This window comes from Manis pentadactyla, chromosome 7 (genome assembly GCF_030020395.1).
Source record: "Manis pentadactyla isolate mManPen7 chromosome 7, mManPen7.hap1, whole genome shotgun sequence".
Lineage (NCBI taxonomy): Eukaryota > Metazoa > Chordata > Mammalia > Pholidota > Manidae > Manis > Manis pentadactyla.
The window spans coordinates 25,024,040-25,045,971 of NC_080025.1; the positions used below are offsets into that span (position 1 = coordinate 25,024,040).

General features: G+C 37.4%; 1 protein-coding gene across 2 annotated transcripts in view; it reads right to left on the reverse strand.

Moving 5' to 3' along the window:
* ADAM32 (ADAM metallopeptidase domain 32) overlaps window positions 1–21,932 on the reverse strand; it is a 131,499-nt gene that overhangs the window by 13,127 nt on the left and 96,440 nt on the right. The window contains exons 16-17 of one of the 2 annotated variants that reach the window (XM_036932172.2): window positions 12,182–12,281; window positions 10,871–11,039 (exon numbers count right to left, since the gene is read on the reverse strand). The exons of the other annotated variant lie outside the window; for it this stretch is intronic. Coding sequence (XP_036788067.2) covers window positions 10,921–11,039; window positions 12,182–12,281 — 219 coding nt within the window. The 3' untranslated portion in view covers window positions 10,871–10,920. The remainder of the gene's footprint in view (window positions 1–10,870; window positions 11,040–12,181; window positions 12,282–21,932) is intronic. 2 annotated transcript variants of the gene reach the window in all.

The following is a 21,932-nucleotide window of genomic DNA, read 5'->3' on the forward strand; positions in this document are numbered from 1 at the left end:
GGGGAGAGTGGGCATCCCTGTCTAGTTCCCGATCTCAGCGGAAATGCTTTCAGCTTCTCGCTATTCAATATAATGTTGGCTGTGGGTTTTTCATAGATGGCCTTTATTATGTTGAGGTACTTGCCCTCTATTCCCATTTTGCTGAGAGTTTTTATCATGAATGGATGTTGAACTTTGTCAAATGCTTTTTCAGCATCTATGGAGATGATCATGTGGTTTTTGTCTTTCTTTTTGTTGATGTGGTGGATGATATTGATGGACTTTCGAATGTTGTGCCATCCTTGCATCCCTGGGATGAATCCCACTTGGTCATGGTGTACGATGGTTTTGATGTATTTTTGAATTCGGTTTGCTAAAATTTTGTTGAGTATTTTTGCGTCTACGTTCATCAGGGATATTGGTCTATAGTTTTCTTTTTTGGTGGTGTCTTTGCCTGGTTTTGGTATTAGGGTGATGTTAGCTTCATAGAATGAGTTTGGGAGTATCCCCTCCTCTTCTATTTCTTGGAAAACTTTAAGGAGAATGGGTATTATGTCTTCCCTGTATGTCTGATAAAATTCCGAGGTAAATCCATCTGGCCCGGGGGTTTTGTTCTTTGGTAGTTTTTTGATTACCGCTTCAATTTCGTTGCTGGTAATTGGTCTGTTTAGATTTTCTGTTTCTTTTTGGGTCAGTCTTGGAAGGTTGTATTTTTCTAGGAAGTTGTCCATTTCTCCTAGGTTTCCCAGCTTGTTAGCATATAGGTTTTCATAGTAGTCTCTAATAATTCTTTGTATTTCTGCGGGATCTGTTGTGATTTTTCCTTTCTCATTTCTGATACTGTTGATTTGTGTTGACTCTCTTTTCCTCTTAATAAGTCTGGCTAGAGGCTTATCTATTTTGTTTATTTTCTCGAAGAACCAGCTCTTGGTTTCATTGATTTTTGCTATTGTTTTATTCTTCTCAATTTTATTTATTTCTTCTCTGATCTTTATTATGTCCCTCCTTCTGCTGACCTTAGGCCTCATTTGTTCTTCTTTTTCCAATTTTGATAGTTGTGACATTAGACCGTTCATTTGGGATTGCTCTTCCTTTTTTAAATATGCTTGGAGTGCTATATACTTTCCTCTTAAGACTGCTTTTGCTGCGTCCCACAGAAGTTGGGGCTTAGTGTTGTTGTTGTCATTTGTTTCCATATATTGCTGGATCTCCATTTTGATTTGGTCATTGATCCATTGATTATTTAGGAGCGTGTTGTTTAGCCTCCATGTGTTTGTGAGCCTTTTTGCTTTCTTTGAACAGTTTATTTCTAGTTTAATGCCTTTGTGGTCTGAAAAGTTGGTTGGTAGGATTTCAATCTTTTGGAATTTACTGAGGCTCTTTTTGTGTCCTAGTATGTGGTCTATTCTGGAGAATGTTCCATGTGCACTTGAGAAGAACGTGTATCCTGTTGCTTTTGGATGTAGAGTTCTGTAGATGTCTATTAGGTCCATCTGTTCTAGTGTGTTGTTCAGTGCCTCTGTGTCCTTACTTATTTTCTGTCTGGTGGATCTGTCCTTTGGAGTGAGTGGTGTGTTGAAGTCTCCTAGAATGAATGCATTGCATTCTATTTCCTCCTTTAGTTCTGTTAATATTTGTTTCAGGTATGTTGGTGCTCCTGTATTGGGTGCATATATATTTATAATGGTTATATCCTCTTGATGGACTGAGCCCTTTATCATTATGTAATGTCCTTCTTTGTCTTTTGTTACTTTCTTTATTTTGAAGTCTGTTTTGTCTGATACCAGAATTGCAACACCTGCTTTCTTCTCTCTGTTGTTTGCTTGAAATATCTTTTTCCATCCCTTGACTTTAAGTCTGTGCGCGTCTTTGGGTTTGAGGTGAGTCTCTTGTAAGCAGCATATGGATGGATCTTGCTTTTTTATCCATTCTATTACTCTGTGTCTTTTGATTGGTGCATTCAGTCCATTTACATTTAGGGTGATTATTGAAAGGTATGAATTTATTGCCATTGCAGGCTTTAAGTTTGTGGTTACCAAAGGTTTAGGGTTAGCTTCTTTACTGTCTTACTGTCTAACTTAACTCGCTTGTTGAGCTATTATAAACACAATCTGATGATTCTTTATTTCTCTCCCTTCTTATTCCTCCTCCTCCCTTCTTCATATGTTGGGTGTTTTGTTGTGTGCTCTTTTTAGGAGTGCTCCCATCTAGAGCAGTCCCTGTAGGATGCCCTGTAGAGGTGGTTTGTGGGAGGCAAATTCCCTCAACTTTTGCTTGTCTGGGAATTGTTTAATCCCTCCTTCATATTTAAATGATATTCGTGCTGGATACAGTAGTCTTGGTTCGAGGCCCTTCTGTTTCATTGCATTAAGTATATCATGCCATTCTCTTCTGGCCTGTAGGGTTTCTGTTGAGAAGTCTGATGATAGCCTGATGGGTTTTCCTTTGTAGGTAACCTTTTTTTTCTCTCTGGCTGCTTGTAATACTTTTTCCTTGTCTTTGATCTTTGCCATTTTAATTATTATGTGTCTTGGTGTTGCCCTCCTTGGATCCCTTGTCATGGGAGTTCTGTGTACCTCTGTGGTCTGAGAGGCCATTTCTTCCCCTAGTTTGGGGAAATTTTCAGCAATTATTTCTTCAAAGACATTTTCTATCCCCTTTTCTCTCTCTACTTCTTCTGGAATGCCTATGATTCTTAAATTATTTCTTTTATATTGATCACTCAGCTCTCTTAGAATTCTTTCATTCCTGGAGATCCTTTTCTCTCTCTCTGCATCAGCTTCTCTGCGTTCCTGTTCTCTGTTTTCTAGTCCATTAATGGTCTCTTGCATCTCGTCCATTCTGTTTTGAAGTCCTTCCAGAGCTTGTTTTATTTCTGAATTCTCCTTCCTTAGTTCTTGCATATTTCTCTGCAAGTCCATCAGCATGGTTATGACTTTTGTTTTGAATTCTTTTTCAGGTAGACTGGCTAAATCTATCTCCCCAGATTCCTTCTCAGGGGAAGATGTAGCAGATGCCGAAGCTGTCTGGGTTAGTCTTGTCTGAATCATATTTTTTTGCCTTTTCATGTTGACAGGTGCTATTGACTGTCAGCTGGGAGGGCCAAAATTTTCACTTACTACTGGCCTTTCTTTACTGGGGCAACTGCGACCCCTAGTGGCTTGTGTTGGGTAATTGCGTGTAGAGTGGGTCTTTGTGTCTTGCCTGGCCGGAAGGGAGAAATTTCCCTTTCTGTGGGCGGAATTTGTCTCAGGCTGCTTCTCTGCTTTCGCAGCGCCCGGTGGGGTGATGGATGGGGGGGCTGCTTGACTGTTTGCCTCCGTGAGGGGTCTCAGAGCTGTTGCCCAGGGGGTTAGTGCACCCGGTTTTCCCTGTAATTTCCAGCTGCTGTACTGTGACCTGGGTTGTTTCCGTCAAGCTGTTAAGTCCCTGTCCCTTTAAGACTTTCAAAAAAAAGCCCCCGCTTTTCTTTGTCACAGGGGCATCAGCTTCAGCACCCGCTCTGAGGTCTACCCCCTGTTCTCCCAGTATCCAGGGCCCCCTGGGCATATACTGTGTCTGCGCTCTGGCCCGGATGGCTGGGGCTGGGTGTTCGGCAGTCCTGGGCTCCGTCTCCCTCCCGCTCTGCCTATTGTTCTCCCGCCGGGAGCTGGGGGGAGGGGCGCTCGCGTCCCGCAGGGCCGGGGCTTGTATCTTACCCCCTTCGCGAGGCGCTGGGTTCTCGCTGGTGTAGCTGCAGTCTGGCCACTGTCCTGCGTCTTCTGGTCTCTCTTTTAGGGCTAGTTGTGTTTGTTGTATTTTCAAAAGTATATATGTTTTTGGGAGGAGATTCCCACTGTCCTACTCACGCCGCCATGTTGGCTCCGCCTCCTCTAATATCAAATATTTTTATAAAAATTAGCTACCTTTCTGGTTTCAATACTCAAAGAGTCTAAATCATAGAGACAAGTCTCTCCCAACAAGATAATAACATTGGGAAATGATTTTTACAGCAACAAAGTAAATCTCCTAATTGGAAACTAAGGACTAAAATTTATTCATGATATAAACAACAAATCACACTGGAAGCTTCTTATTTTTCTAACTGAAATCAATAAATCTTAAAAACTAGACAGTGTACATGAAATGACATATAGGGGGAAAGTTTTAGCTTTAAAAGCATATATTAGAAAATAAGAAAGACTGAAAATTAATAAACTAAGCATTACACTCAAGAAAGCTTGAATTAAGACATAGCAAAGGTAAAGAGTGCAGAAAGGAAGAAAAGAGCAAAACATAAGTTTAATTAATAAACACAAAGGAAATATAAAAACTTCAACAAAACCAAAAGTTACATCTTTAAAGTTACTAGTAAAATAGAAAAACCTCTAAGAAGATTGCCCATGAAAAAGAAAAAGGGAAAAAAGAAAAGCCATATAAACAAAATTTAGAATTAGAAGAAGAAATGTATCTATAGGGAAAGCATAAATATTAAAATTACATATAATTCTAGATATGGCACAGGGACACAGCCCTATATAGTAAAAATCTGGAATCACACCAACTTTCAGTGTACAGGTTGTTCTCTGCAATGGGGGCAGATAATACTAGAAGGGAATTGTGGCTGTAATGTAATTGTTTATTTCATAAGGGACTTAAACATTAACATTTGTTATTGTTTTGTATTTGTTTTGTTTTAATATTTGTATTTGTTTAAAAATATTAACATTTGTTTGTTACCAGCGGTGGGCAAATAGGTTTCTTGCCCTGTTCGGTGACTTTGTGTCTGAATTACTATTTTAAAAATAAAAATTTGTTACAAGCTGAATTAAAAATTGGCCTTCTGAAGACTTTACCTAGAGAAGTTTTTTTGCATCATTAATGTACAATTACATGAACAACATTATAGTTACTAGACTCCCCCTATTATCAAGTCCCCACCACAAACCCCATTACAGTCACTGTCCATCAGCATAGTAAGATGCTATAGAGTCACTACTTGTCTTCTCTGTTTTATGGCCTTCCCCGTGCCCCACCCCTACATTATGTGTGCTAATCCTAGTGCCCCTTAATATCCTTCTCCCTCCCTTCCCCCCACCCTCCCCAGTCCCTTTCCCTTTGGTAACTGTTAGTCCATTCTTGGGTTCTGTGAGTCTGCTGCTGTTTTGTTCCTTCAGTTTTTGCTTTGTCCTTATACTACACAGATGAGTGAAATCATTCGATACTTGTCTTTCTCCACCTGGCTTATTTCACTGAGCATAATACCTTGTAGCTCCATCCATGATGCAAACTGTAGGATTCATTTTCTTCTTATGGCTGAATAATATTACATTGTGTACATGTGCCACATCTTCTTTATCCATTCACCTACTGATGGACACTTAGGTTGCTTCCATTTCTTGGCTATTGTAAATACTGCTGCGATAAACATAGGGGTGCATATGTATTTTTCAAATGGAGATCCTGCATTCTTAGGGTAAATTTCTAGGAGTGGAATTCCTGGGTCAAATGGTATTTCTATTTTGACTTTTTTGGGGAAGCCCCATACTGCTTTCCACAATGGTTGAACTAATTTACATTCCCACCAGCAGTGTAGGAGGGTTCCTCTTTCTCCACATCTTTGCCAACACTTGTTGTTGTTTCTCTTTTGGATGTTGGCCATCCTTACTGGTGTGAGGTGATATCTCATTGTGGTTTTAATTTGCATTTCTTTGATGATTAGCAATGTGGAGCATCGTTTCATTTGTCTGTTGGCCATCTGAATTTCTTCTTTGGAGTGGTGTCTGTTCAGATCCTCTGCCCATTTTTTTATTGGATTACTTGCTTTTTGTTTGTTGAGGTGCATGAGCTCTTTGGATGTCAACCCCTTATTGGATGTCATTTATGAATACATTCTCCCATACTGTAGGATATCTTTTTGTTCTACTGAGGGTGTTCTTTGCAGCATAGAAGCTTTTAAGTTTGATATAGTTCCCACTTGTTCATTTTTGTTTTTGTTTCCCTTGCCCGGGGAGATATGTTCATGAAGAAGTTACTCATGTTTATGTCCAAGAGATTTTTGCCTATATTTTTTTCTAAGAGTTTTATGGTTTCATAACTTACATTCAGGTCTTGGATCCATTTTGAGTTTACTGTTATGTATGGGGTTAAACAATAATCCAGTTTCATTATCTTACATGTAGCTGTCCAGTTTTGCCAACACCAGCTGTTGAAAAAGCTGTTGTTTTCCCACTGTATATCCATGGCTCCTTTATCATATATTAATTGACCATATATGCTTGGGTTTATATCAGGGCTCTCTAATCTACTCCACTGGTCTATGGGTCTGTTGTTGTGCCCATACAAAATTGTCTTGAATATTGTGGCTTTGTAGTAGACCTTGACGTTGGGAAGCAAGATCCCCCCTGCTTTATTCTTCCTTCTCAGGATTGCTTTGGCTCTTCAGGGTCTTTTGTGGTTCCATATGAATTTTAGAACCATTTGTTCCATTTCATTGAAGAATGCTGTTGGTATTTTGATAGGGACTGCTTTGAATCTGTACATTGCTTTAGGCAGGATGGCCATTTTGACAATATTAATTCTTCCTACACAAGAGCATGGGATAAATTTCCATTTATTAGTGTCCTATTTAATTTCTCTTAAGACTGTCTTGTAGTTTTCAGGGTATAGGTCTTTCACTTCCTTGGTTAAGTTTATTCCTAGGTATTTTATTCTTTTTGGTGCAATTGTGAATGGAATTGTTTTCCTGATTTCTCCTGCTGCTAGTACATCAATTTCTCCTGCTGCTAGTTCATCATTAGTGTATAGGAATGTATCAGATTTCTGTGCATTAATTTTGTATCCTGCAACTTTGCTGAATTCCGATATTAGTTCTAGTAGTTTTGGAGTGGATTTTTTAGGGTGTATTATGTACAATATTATGTCATCTGCAAACACTGACAATTTACTTCTTTGTTACCAATCTGGATTCCTTTTATTTCTTTGTGTTACCTAATTGCTGCAGCTAGGACCTCCAGTACGATGTTGAATAAAAGCAGGACAGTGGGAACCCTCTTGTTTCTGATCTTAGGGGAAAAGTTTTCAGCTTCTTGCTGTTAAATATAATGTTGGTTGTGGGTTTGTCATATATGGCCTTTATTTTGTTGAGGTACTTGCCCTCTATACCCATTTTGTTGAGAGTTTTTATCATGAATGGATATTGAATTTTGTCGAATGCTTTTTCAGAATCTATGGAGATGATCATGTGGTTTTTGTCCTTCTTTTCATTGATGTGGTGGATGACGTTGATGGATTTTCAAATGTTGTACCATCCTTGTATCCCTGTGATGAATCCCACTTGATCGTGGTGTATAATCCTCCTGATGTATTTTTGAATTTGGTTTGCTAATATTTTGTTGAGTATTTTTGTATCTATGTTCATCAGGGATATTGGTCTGTAGTTTTCTTTTTTTGTGGTGTCTTCAGATGGTTTTGATATTAGAGTGCTGCTGGCTTCATAGAATGAGTTTGGGAGTATTCCCTCCTCTTCTATTTTTTGGAAAACTTTAAGATGGTATGGTATTATGTCTTCTCTGCATGTCTGATAAAATTCAGCAGTAAATCCATCTGGTCTGGGAGTTTTGTTCTTGGGTAGTTTCTTGATTACTGATTCATTTCATTCCTGGTAATTGGTCTGTTTAGATTTTCTGTTTCTTTCTTGGTCAGTCTTGGAAGGTTGTCCATTTCTTCTAGGTTATCCAGTTTGTTAGCATATAGATTTTCACAGTATTCTCTAATAATTCTTTGTATTTCTGTGGGGTCTGTAGTGATTTTTACTTTCTCATGTCTGATTCTGTTTAAGTGTGTAGATTATCCTTTACTCTTAATAAGTGTGGCTAGAGGTTTATCTATTTTGTTTATTTTCTCAAAGAACCAGGTCTTGGTTTCATTGATTTTTTCTACTGTTTTATTCTCCTCAATTTTATTCATTTCTTCTCTGATATTTATTATGTCCCTCCTTCTGCTGACTTTGGGCCTCATTTGTTCTTCTTTTCCCAGTTTCAATAATTGTGACTTTAGACTATTCATTTGGGATTGTTCTTCCTTCTTTAAATATGCCTGGATTGCTATATATTTTCCTCTTAGAACTGCATTCACTGCCTCTCACAGAAGTTAGGGCTTTGTGCTGTTGTTTTCATTTGTCTCCATATATTGCTTGATCTCTGTTTTAATTTGGTCATTGATCTATTGATTATTTTTGGAGCATGTTGTTAAGCCTCCATGTGTTTGTGAGCCTTTCTGTTTTCTTTTTACAATTTATTTCTAGTTTTATACCTTTGTGATTTGAGAAGTGGTTGGTACAATTTCTATCTTTTTAATTTACTGGGGCTCTTTTGGTGGCCTAGTATGTGATCTATTCTGGAGAATGTTCCATGTGCACTTGAGAAGAATGTATCCTGCTGCTTTTCAGAGGAATGTTCTATTGATATCTGTTAGGTCCATCTGTTCTAATGTGCTCTTCAATGCATCTGTGTCCTTACTTATTTTGTTTGGTTGATCTGTCCTTTGGAGTGAGTGGTGTGTTGCAGTCTCCTAGAACGAATGCATTGCATTCTATTTCCTCCTTTAATTCTGTTAGTATTTGTTTCACATATCTGGGTACTTCTGTTTTGGGTGCTTAGATATTTATAATGGTTATATCCTCTTGTTAGACTGAGCCCTTTATCATTATATCCTTCTTTATCTCTTGTTACTTTCTTTGTTTTGAAGTCTTTTTTGTCTGATACAAGTACAGCAATACCTGCTTTTTTCTCCCTGTTGTTTGCATGAAATATCTTTTCCCATCTCTTCACTTTTAGTCTGTGTACGTCTTTGGGTTTGAAGTGAGTCTCTTGTAGGAAGCATATAGATGGGTCTTACTTATTAATCCATTCGATTCCTCTGTGTCTTTTGATTGGTGCATTCAGTCCATTTACATTTATGGTGATTATTGATAGATATGTACTTACTGCCATTGGAGGCTTTGGATTCGTGGTTACCAAAGGTTCAAGGGTAGCTACTTTACTATCTAACCGTCTAATGTAACTCACTTATTGTGCTATTATAAACACAGTCTGATGATTATTTCTCTCCCTTCTTTTCCTTCTCCTCCACTCTTTATATGTTAGGTGTTTTATTCTGTACTCTTTTGTGTTTCCCTTGACTGATTTAGTGGATAGCTGATTTTATTTTGCATTGAGTTAGTATCTGGTTGGCCTACTTTCTTTGCTGTGGTTTTATTTTCTCTGGTGACATCTATTTAGCCTTAGGAGTGCTTCCATCTAGAGCAGTCACGTCAGAATACACTGTCGAGATGGTTTGTGGGAGGTAAATTCCTTCAACTTTTGTTTATCTGGAGATTGTTTAATCCCTCCTTTAAATTCAAATGATAATCTTGCTGGATACAGTATTCTTGGTTCAAGACCTTTCTGTTTCATTGCATTGAATATATCATGCCATTCTCTTCTGGCCTGTAAGGTTTCTACTGAGAAGTCTGCTGATAGCCTAATGGGTTTTCCTTTGTAGGTGATCTTTTTTCTCTCTGGCTGTTTTTAATACTCTGTCCTTGTCTTTCATCTTTGCCAGTTTAATTACTATATGTCTTAGTGTTATCCTCTTTGGCTACCTTGTGTTGGGAGATCTGTGGACTTCCATGGTCTGAGAGACTATTTCCTTCCCTAAATCGGGGATGTTTTCAGCAAGTACTTCCTTGAAGACACTTTCTATCCCCTTCTCTCTCTCTCTTCTTCTTCTTGTACCCCTGTAACGTGAATATTGTTCCATTTGGATTGGTCACACAGTTCTCTTAATAGTCTTTCATTCCTAGATATCCTTTTATCTCTCTCTGCTTCAGCTTCTCTGTATTCCTGTTCTCTTATTTCTATTCCATTATCTGTCTCCTGCACCTCAACCAGTCTGCTCTTAAATCCTCCCATTGTTTGTTGCATTTCCATTATCTCCCTCCTGAATTCATCACTTAGCTCTTGCATAGTTCTCTATAGCTGTATCAGCATGCTTATGACTTTTATTTTGAATTCTTTTTCAGGAAGATTGGTGAATTTGGTCTCACCAAGGCCCTCTCTTTGGTGTTTGAGGGTTTTTGGACTGAACAAGGTTCTTCTGCTTTTTCATGGCAGTGGAAGTGATTGTTGGTGAGTGGTGCATGTGTCAGTGGGGAGAACAAGGTCCTTTCCTGTTTGCTGGTCACCTTACCCATCTCCACTGTCTGTGCCAGTCAACCTCACACAGAGAGCAGCCTCTGGGTTGATCCCCTGAGCTGCTGTGGGCAGGGTGGCCCTTGAGATGGCCTAAGGCACAGGCAGGGGTTGCAGGCGAGCAGCACGTATTTGCCACGAGAACAGAGCCCCTACATGCTTCCTGGACTCTGGGCCAGTTTCCTCTGCCTGTGCCAGTCAACCGGGTGCAGGGAGCAGCCTCTGGGTTAATCCCAAGCTGCCATGGGCAGGGCAGCCCTTATGCCCAGAGAATATTTTACGAATTATTTCTTACACAAGACAGCAATGCAAATTGAAATATGTCATCTGCGACAAGGCATAAAATTCTGCATTTTTAGTAAATACTTCTGGTGCTTCCCCTTTAGGTGAGACAATTACACTGGAGAACCAGTAGGGTTACTTGAAAGCAACAGGTATGGATACATTTAAGTTTATCTCTCAATTACAAACGCAATGTCTTGTTTAAACTATATTTGCAAATTCTTGCATCTTTAAAATGGGGGCATTCAAAACTCTCTTCCACAGTTAAATGAGATACTGACACAGTACTCAGCCTGTCTGTAAAATGTCAACTATTGCTGCTGCTCGTGACACTGCCTTACATATGACTAGATTCACATGGTACTAAAGTTTGACTTCAGAACACAAATTCAATTTACTGGATACTTGGTGAGTCCTCTTCCTTGGTGAGTCACTTTTTCAAAATGTTTCATAAAACAGCTATTATGGTTACTACGGCTGCTACTAGGAGAGCATGTAAAGCAGTGGAGAGACATAGAAGCCTCCAGTTCTTCTCAGTCTTCCCCAAAGCTTTTTCTATGATTAAACCTAAAAATAAAAGCACATAAAAAAATCAGAGTAAAAAACTAAGCTACTTTTACTTTCAAGTTGCAGCAAACTAATAGAATGTTCTTAATTTTTGTCCTTATTCAAGGAATTTGGAAAAATAATAATAGAATCATAATACTTAGGACTATCTCTACAACCTCTTCTTAGAATACAAACCAAGTTCTAGAAAATTCCAATGTATTCTACATTATACATCAGCTACAGCAAAATTTCACTGTAACACTACAAGTAGGACCCAAAAACTTCAAAAATACATAACATGGGATCATGTAATTGCAAGGTTATCCAACAATCCTACCTTGTTACAAGGTACATTATCACAGAATTTCACTATCTTTGTTCATATCTTGTTTTTATTAGATTGTTGGCTTTTTGACATGAGGAATCTGTTTGCATATATGGACCCATTGCAGTGGCACTAAAATGCCACCAGCATAAAAATCAGGAGACTTGATTCCTAACCCAAATTCTGCCACTGGTTAGCATGTATATGGTGGCCTATACATATTCTTTAAGCTCGGAGGGAACTTTGTTTTGCTTACTGTACATCCCCTGTGCCACATGACAAGCAGCTGGCTGGTCATTATATTTGGGAGTTCCATGAGTATTTGCCAAATCAATGGATGAATGATGGAAACTTTAGTCACAGTGAACACATGGAACATTGTGCTAGCATCCTTCCTGTTTTCTCTTTTTCAGAAATTATGGATTTTTTTCATGCAAACTAATTCCTTTACCTTAAAAATTCATCTTCACTTTCCTTTTTCCTGCTATAATGGACAGATAATAATTGCTACACAGAGTGAATATTGTTTGTACAGATGAGATCACTGTTCAATTATAAGGAGAGGAAAAGTTGAAAGTATAAAAGAGAAAGTCAGTGATATCAGTAAATAGAAAATTTAAAAGATACTCTCAGCTTCAATCATGATATTTGAGAGTTAATATTAGAAAATGAGTAAGATTAAGATATTTTTAATTTCCATTTCTGACAGAAGCCCATTTGCCTTTTAATTAAAAATACTGGTGCCTTTTTAAGTGGCAAAAAGTCATACTCTTTTTGTGAACATAATCAACTTGAGAATTATACTAATTGGATATGTAAAGAGATAGATACTTGCCTTGCTTCTTGGACAATCTAGAAACTTCTCTGCTACGATGTTTGCAATGTGGAGGCAGGTAGCCCCCAGTACAATGGCACTCCGTATTCGATTTGCACACCTAAGATTTTTTAAAACTTAAATGATCATTTAAAAACATTTTATCATAGAAAGTAAAATTATCAAATGGATCATGAAGTTTCCTTTTGTATTTTCCTCTACTATAATTTTGTTTGATTTATTTAGAGAGGTGATACAACAGAATCCTTAGTTTCTTGGCATACAGTACACATGCTCACATGCAGGCACACACACACAAGCTAAAAAATGTTATAAAGTAGGTCTCACCATATTTGCATCAAGAAGATTTAATACCTTCAAATATGCACCTGAAAATTGAGTGTGCCATTTCAAAAACACACTTAAATTCTAATGAAAATGAAATCCTTCCCATGGGCGGATGGCAGCTACTGCCAGCCCCAGAACTGATTGTGTACATCTCTTCCCATCCCCAAATTCAGTGGCATCATGTGGTAGCTTGCGGCATTTGCAATTATAAATGGTGACTTTACCTCCCCCCAGGCTGGTTGTTAAACATTTATGAGCATAACAGGGCCCTTGATTAGGACTGAGTCCTAGGCTATTTGCTTTTGTTTGATTTTAAAGCAAAAGTACATATATATACATATATATAGCATAACATTAGGAAAAGATGGTTTCTGTAAATAATAAATAATCATAATAGTGAACACCTTTATCGTGCTTACTATGTATAAGTCTATATTCTCAGAACTTTATATAGATTTACTCATTAAATACAACATCCTTGTGACTATTATTATTACCACTTTAGGGATGAAGAAACTAAGACATAAATACTTAACTTGTGAAAAGTCACTGGGTTAGTAAGTGATAGGCCAGGATTTAAATCCAGGCAATCTGGTTTCTGAGACCTTGCCCTTGAAAATTTGCTATAATACCTCTCAAAATAATATAAAATATCTCTTAAGTGCTAAGATCTCAATTTAAGAACATGAGTCTAATTTCTCAATTCCATGGCTTAAATGTACAGAGGGGAAAAGTACTCTGTTCAGGGTATGCATAGACCCAGCTTCATGCCATTGTGTGTATGTGTGTGCGTATGTACTCTTAACCCTGAAAGTACTCTGAAATACTTCACAGAAGTGATACTGTCCTTCTCAGGAGATAAATGTCAGTTTGTCCTAATATTATGTTGTTACTTTTGGATCACTTGGTTAAGGTGCTGTCTTCCAAGTTTTTCTACTGGAAGTTAAGATGCTTCCATTTGTAATTAATAAGTAATTTGTGAGGACTTAATTGTGAGATTATGCAAGCATCTGGGTCCTCACAAAAATTTCACCCACTAGGGTTAGCATTCATTGCTAATTACTTCTCCATTATTCCTTCTATATCAATTATATTATAATGAAGAATCTCCTTTATCTCTATTTATTTATTCAGTTTTTGCTATCTGTAATGTAAAGTCAAATGACAGCCCAAATTACCTTTGACAAGGGTGCCAAGACCACTCAATAGGGAAAGAAAAGTTTCTTCAGAGAATGCTCCTGGGAAAACTAGATCTCCAGTGCAAAAGAATGATGTTGGACCCTTATGTCACACCATATACAAAATTAACTCAAAACAGATTAAAGGCCTAAATGTAAGACCTAAGACTGCAAAACTCCTAGAGGGAAACACAGGAGAAATCTTCATGATACTGGACTTCACAATGATTTCTTAGATATGATACTAAAAGTACAAGCAACAAAAGTAAAATTAGACAAATGTGTATACCAAACTTTCAAACTTTTGTGCCTCAGAGGAAACAATCAACACAGTGAAAAGGCAACCTACAAAAGAGGAGAGAAGACTTGCAAGTCACATATCTGATGAGGCATTACTATCCAGAATATATAAAGAACACCTACAGCACAACAAAAAAAAAATCAAATAATCTGTTTTTAAAAAGGGCAAAGGATTGAATAGACATTTCTCCAAAGACAGTATACAAAGGGCCAAAAAGAAAATGAACAAAGGCTCAATAATGCTAATCAAAAAAGAAATACAAGTGAAAATTACAAAGATATTGCCTTACAACCATTAGGATGGCTACCGTAAAAAAAGATCATCTCTAACAAGTGCTGACAAGGATGTGGAGAAACTGGAACCACTGAATACTGTTGGTGGGATTGTAAAATAGTGCAACGGCTATGGAAAACAGTTTGGAAGTTGTTCAAAAAATTTAAAACAACTACCAAATGATCTAGGAATCCTACTTCTGGGTACATATATAAAAGAATTGAAAGCAGAGCTTCAAAGAGATATTTGCACACCCATGGTCCTAGCAGCACTAGTCACAAGAGCCAAGAAGTGGAGGCAACAAAAATGTCCATCCACAGCTGATTGTATTAACAAAATGTGGTCTACACATACAAGGGAATATTATTCAACCTTAAAAAGGAAGTTCCAATACATGCTAAAACATGGATGAACCTTTGGGACATTAAGCTAAGTGATATGAGCCATCACTAAAAGACAAATACAATGTTATTCCACTCACATTAGTTCTCTGAAATAGTTAAATTCATACAAACAAAAAGTAGTTGTGGTTTGCAGGGGGTGTTGGAAAAGAGGAAAAGAGAATTATCATCTAATGGGCTTATGTGATATTGTGATTTATAATAAATATTTGGTCATTAAATACATATTTCTCATACACATTTGGTCTTTATCCACAGTTCCTGGCTCATAACTCCCAAAACCCTTGGAATTTCCTAAGTGTTAAAAGTGATAGAGGCATCTTTCTTTACGTGAATGAAGTGACTTTTGGAAGCACCTAGGATGGCAGCTGGTTGCCAGGAGAACCAGTCATATGATTAGACAGTTGGAGCTCCCATTCCCACCCCTCCAACCTCTGGGGAGGATAGAAGGGCTGCAGATTTAATCAACTGTCAATGACCAATGACTTAATCATCACGCATGTATAATGAAGCCTCCCTAAAAACCCAAAAGGATGGGGTTCAGAGAGCTTCTAGAATGGCAAACATGTAGTGATTTGTGGGGAGTACATGTCTGAAGAGAGCATGGAAGTTCATGTTCTTTCTCTACCTTTCCCTATGCATCTCTTCTGGCTGGCTGTCTCTGAGTTACATCCTTTTATAATAAACAGATAATCCAGAAAGTAAAATGTTTCTCTGAGTTCTATGAGCCACTCTAGCAAATTAATTAAATCCAAGGAGGTGGTCTTGGGAACCTCTGATTTACAGCCAGTCAGGAGCATAACAAACTGGGCTTGTGACTGGCATCTGAAGTTGGGGTTGGGGGTGTTGGGGCGACAGGTGCGGTCTTGCAGGACAGAAACCTTAACCTGTGCAATCTGATGCTATCTCTGGGTCAACAGTGTCAGAACAGAGTTGAATTCCTAGACACCCTGCTGGTGTCCAAGAACTGCTTCTGGGTGTAAGGGGAGAAAACTCCCCAATAGAAATTGGATGCTCAGAACACAAAAAAGAGTATTAGTTTCAGATTTGCAAAAGAAAAAAGTCCTAGAAATCTGCTTCACAACAAAGTGAATATACATAATGCCAATTGAATTGTACACTTAAAAATGGTTGAGATGGCAAATTTGTGTCTTTCCTACAACAAAAAAATTCACAGCAGCTTTACTCAAAGTGGCAAAAACTTAAATTACTATCAACAGATGAATGGATAAATTGTGTAATATCTATAAAATGGGATGGTAACAGCAATGAAAGCAACAAACTAAGTATGTTATAAACGCCACAGTACATTACTATTGTATTTAAAGTCAATGGCCTTTAAAAAAACATTCAAATGAAATGTAGTATTTTACATTTATGCATAAATTTTAATTTCCAGTACCCTATAGTGTTTTTTGTATATCCACATTTCCATCTGACATTATTTTCCTTTCACATGAATATAGTTTGATATTTTCTTTAGTGCCTATCTTCTAACCAATAAATTCTCTCAGATGTTTGCATCTGAAAAAAGTATTTTCTATCCCTTATCTTTGAAAGATTTTCATTTGATATAGAATAATAAATTACCAGGTTTTTTTTCATACTTAAATGATGTCACAAAATTGTGTTCTGTCTTACATATTTTCTGATAAGTCATTCTATTTTTTAAATTAAAGTATCGATACACAATTTTATGAAGGTTTCACATGAACATTGTGGTTTCAACATTCATCCTTATTATCGAGTCATCATCCCCTGCCACAATGTACACTCACTGTCTAACAGCATAGTAAGATGCTATAGAGTCATTACTTGTCTTATCCATGCTATACTGCCTTCACTATGAACGACCTATATTGTGATTGCCAATTATAGTGCCCCTTAATCCCCTTCTCTCTCCTTCCCCATCCACCCTCCAAACCCCTTCCCTTTGGTAACCACTAGTCCCTTCCTGGAGTCTGTAAGTCTACTGCTGTTTTGTTCCTTCACTTTTTGCTTTGTGGTTATACTTCACAAATGAGTGAAATCATTTGGTACTTGTCTTTCTTCACCTGGCTTAGTTCAATGAACATAATACCCTCTAGCTCCATCCATGTTTTTGAAAATGGCAGGATTTGTTTTCTTCTTATGGCTGAATAAAATTCCATTGTACATATGTACCACTTCTTCTGTATCCATTCATTTACTGATGGACACTTACTTTGCTTCCATATCTTGGCTATTGTAAATAGTGCAGCTATAAACACAGGGATGCATATGTCTTTGAATCAGGCACCTTGTTTTCTTTGGGTAAATTCCTAGGAGTGGAATTACTGGGTCAAATGGTATTTCAATTTTTAGTTTTTTAAGGAACCTCAATATTGCTTTCCACAATGGTTGAACGAATTTACATTTCCACCAACAGTGTTGGAGGGTTCCCCTTTCTCTGCATCCTAGTCAGCATTTGTTTCTTGTCTTTTGGATAGTGACCATCCTAACTGGGGTGAGGTGATATCTCATTATGGTTTTAATTTTCATTTCCCTGAAAATTAGCAATAAGGAGCAACTTTTCATATTTTTGTTGCCCATTCAAATTTCTCCTTTGGAAAAGTGTCTTTTCAGATCCTATGCCCATTTTTAAATCAGGTTATTTGTGTTTTGGGTGTTGAGGTGTTTGAGCTGCTTACATATTTTAGATGTTAACCCCTTATCACATATGTCATTTATGAGTATATTCTCCCATACTGTAGGGTGCCTTTTTGTTCTACTGATGGTATTCTTTGCTGTACAGAGGCTTTTTAGTTTGATGGAGTCCCATTTGTTCATTTTTGCTTTTGTTTCCCTTGCCTGAAGTGTATTAAGGAAAAAGTTGGACATTTTTATATTCAAGAGATTTTTACCTAAGTTTTCTAATAAGAGTTTTATGGGTTCATGACTTACATTCATGTCTTTGATCCATTTCAAATTTACTTTTGTGTATCGAGTTAGAAAATAATCCAGTTTCATTCTCTTACATGTAGCTGTCCAGTTTTGCCAACAAAAGTTGTTAAAGAGGCTGTTATTTCCCCATTGTATAGCTATGGCTCCTTTATCACATAATTGGCCATATATGTGGGTTAATATCTGGGCTCTATATTGTATTCCATTGATCTATGGGTCTGTTCTTGTGCCAATACCAAATTGTTTTGATTACTGCAGCTTTGAAGTAGAGCTTGAAGTTAGGGAGCATAATTCCCCTAGCTTTATTCTTCCTTCTCAGAATTGCTTTGGGTATTCAGGGTCTTTTGTGGTTCCATATGAATTTTACAACTATTTGTTCTAGTTCATTGAAGAATGCCATTGGTATGTTAATAGGGATTGCATTGAATCTGTTAACTGCTTTAGAGAGGATGGCCATTTTGACAATATTAATTCTTCCTTTGCTTTAGCATGGGAAATGTTTCCATTTATTGGTGCCTTCTTTAATTCCTCTCATGAGTGCCTTCTATTTTTCAGAGTATAGGTCTTCATCTCCTTGGTTAGGTTTATTCCTAGGTATTTTATTCTTACTGATGCAGTTGTAAATGGAATTGATTTCCTGATTTTTCTTTCTGCTAGTTCATCATTAGTATATAGGAATGTGACAGATTTCTGTTCGTTAATTTTTCTATCCTGAAACTTTGCTGAGTTCAGATATTAGTTTTAGTAGTTTTGGGGTGGATTCTTTAAGATTTCTTAAAGTACAATATCATGTCATCTGCAACCAGTGACTTCCTTACAAATCTGGATGCCTTTTATTTCTTCATTTTGTATGACTGGTGTGGCTAAGACATCCAGAACTATTTTGCATAAAAGTGGGGAGAGTGGGCATCCTTGTCTTTTTCCCAATCTTAGAGGAAAAGCTTTCAGCTTTTCACTGTTAAATATGATGTTGGCTATGAGTCTGTCATATATGGCCTTTATAATGTTGAGGTACTTGCCCTCTATATACATTCTGTTGAGAGTTATCATGAATTTTGTCAAATGCTTTCTCAGCATCTATTGAGATAATCATGTGACTTTTGTCCTTTTTTTTGATGTGGTATATGATGTTGATTGATTTTTGAATACTGTACCATCCTTGTATCCCTGGAATAAATCCCACTTGATCATGATGGGTATCTTTTTTATTTCTTTTTGAATTTGGTTCATTAATATTTTGTTGAGAGTTTTTACATATATGTTCATTAGGGACATTAGTCTGTAATTTTCTTTTTTGGTGGTGTCACTGTTTGGTTTTGGTATTAGAGTGATACTGGCCTCTTAGAATGAGTTTGGAAATATTCACTCCTCTTCTACTTTTTGAAAAACTTTAGGAGGATGGGTATTAGCTCTTCTTTAAATGTTTGGTAAAATTCTGCCATGAAGCCATCTCAGCCAGGAATTTTGTTCTTAGGTACTTTTTGATTACCAATTAAATTTCATTGCTCATAATTTGCATGCTCAGATTTTCTGTTTTTTTTCTGGGTCAGTCTTAGAATGGTTTCTTTTTCTAGAAAGTTGTCCATTTCTTCTAGATTATCCAATTTTTGTCATATAATTTTTCATAGTATTTTCTAATAATTCTTCGTATTTCCATGGTGTCTGTAGTGATTTTTCCTTTCTCACTTCTGATTCTTTATGTGCTTCTTGATAAGTCTGACTAGGGGTTTATCTATTTTATTTATTTTCTCAAAGAACCAGCTCCTGGTTTCATTGATTATTTATTCTTCTCAGTTGTATATTTTTCTGCTCTGATCTTTATTATGTTTCCCCTTCTACTGACTTTGGGTGTCATTTGTTCTTCTTGTTCTAGTATCACTAACTGTGAAATTAGATTGTTCATTTGGGATTGTTCTTCATTCTTGAGGTAAGCCTGTATTGCTATATACTTTGCTCTTAGAACTGCCTTCACTGTATCCCACAAGTTTGGGTTGTTGAGTTGTTCATTTATCTCCATATATTGCTTGACCTCTGTTTTAATTTGGTTATTGATCCATTGACTATTTAGGAGCATGTTGTTAAGCCTCCATGTGTTTGTGGGTGCATAATTTATTTCTACTTTCATACCTTTATAGTCTGAGAAGCTGGTTGGTAAAATTTCAGAATCACTGAGGCTCTTTTTTGTGGCCTAGTATATGATCTATTCTTGAAAATGTTCCATGTGCACTTGAGAAGAATGTGTATCCTGTTGCTTTTGGGTGGAGTGTTCTGTAGATGTCTGTTAGGTCCATCTGTTCTAATGTGTTGTTCAGTATGTCTGTCTCCTTATTTTTGGTCTGGTTAATCTGTCTTTTGGAGTGAGTGGTGTGTTGAAGTCTCCTAAAATGAATGCATTGCATACTATTTCCCCCTTTAATTCTGTTAGTCTTTGTTTCACATATTTAGGTGCTGCTATGTTGGGTGCATAGATATTTATAATGGTTACATCCTCTTGTTGGACTGACCCCTTTATCATTATGTAATGTCATTCTTTGTCTCTCTGTTACTTTCTTTGCTTTGAAATCTATTTTGTCTGATACAAGTACTGCTGCTCCTGCTTTTCTCTCCCTATTATTTGCATTAAATATCTTTTTCCATCCAGTCACTTTTAATCTGTGTATGTCTTTGGGTTTGAAGGGTGTCTCTTGTAGGCAGCAGATACATGGGTCTTGTTATTTTATCCATTAACTCTATTATTTTGATTGGTGCATTCAGCCCATTTCTTTTTAGGGTGATTATCAATAGATATGTACTTATTGGCATTGCAGGCTTAGATCTGTGGTTACCAAAGATTCAATGGCAGCTTCCTTACTAACAGTCTGTCTTAACTCACTTCTTATCCTATTTCAAGCAAAATATAAAGATTTATTTTTTTCTCCCCTCTTCTTTCTCCTCCAATCTCTGTACATTAGGTGTCTTATTCTGTACTTTGTGTATCCTTTGACTAACTTTGTGAGTAGTTTATTTAATTTTGTATTTGCTTAGTAGTTAATTGGTCTACTTCCTTATGGTGGTTTTATTTTCTCTGGTGACAGCTATTTAGCCTTAGGAACACTTCTATCAATAGCAGTCCCTTTAAGATACACTATAGAGACAGTTTGTGAGTGGTAAATTCCCTCAACTTTTGCTTATCTGGAAATTGATCCCTGCTTCAAATTTAAATGATAATCTTTCTGGATAGAGTATTCTTGGTTAGAGGCCCTTCTCTTTCATTGCATTAAATACATCATGCCACTCCCTTCTGCCTGTAAGGTTTCTGCTGGGAGTCCGCTGATAGTCTGATGGGTTTTCCCTTATAAATGATACTTTTTCTCTCTCTGGCTGCTTTTGGTACTCTGTCCTTGACCTTTGCCATTTTAATTATTATATGTCTTGGTGTTGTCTTCCTGGGGTTCCTTGGGTTGAGATATCTCTGTATTTCCATTGTGTGAGAGAGTACTTCCTTCCTAAGATTGGGGAAGTTTTCAGCAATTATTTCATCAAAGAGACATTCTCTCCATTTTTCTCTTTTTCTGGTACCCCTATAAAGTGAATATTGTTCTGTTTGGATTGGTTGCACAGTTCTCTCATTATTCTTTTATTCGTAGAGATCCTTTTTTCTCTCTGTGCCTCACCTTCTTTGTATTCCTGTTCTCTAATTTCTACTTCATTTCCTGTCTCTTCTACCTCATCTAATCTACTTTTAAACCCTCCATTGTATGTTTCATTTCAGATACCATATTTTTCAAAGCTTTTCTTTGTTGAAGTCCTCCCTAAGATCTTTAATATTTTTCTGTAGTTCCATGAGTAGGTTTATAACTTATTTTGAAATCTTTATCAAGAATATTTTTGATTTCAGTTTCACTAAGCCTTCTTTCCAGAGATTTTTCTGAATTTTTGTTTGGACAAAATTCTGTCTCTTCATTTTTTTTAGTGTTTCATATTCGATAATAGATTTGTGGAGGAGGCGCCCTGTAGTGCCCAGAAGCTCTACTCTCTGGAGCTGCTGAGCACCTGTAGTAATGGTGGGGGTCACAGGCAAGCTGAGCCAGTGCTTGCCAGAAGGATAGAGCTCTTTCATTCCTTCCCAGCTGTAAGACCTCCCTCTACTGCCAGGCCCAGGTGGCCAAGCATGCAGACAGGAGCCTCTGTGGTACGCCCCTATAGCTGTCTTAGGTGGGGCCATCATCCAGGTGTCCTGGCACACTGGTGGGGACAGCAGGTGTGTGGGACTGGTGGCTGCCAGGAGGAAGGAGTGGCAGGCTACATATCAGTGGATGACCTTGGGGCTGCATTGCCAGCCAGGGGATGGAGCATCTGAAGCTCCTGAG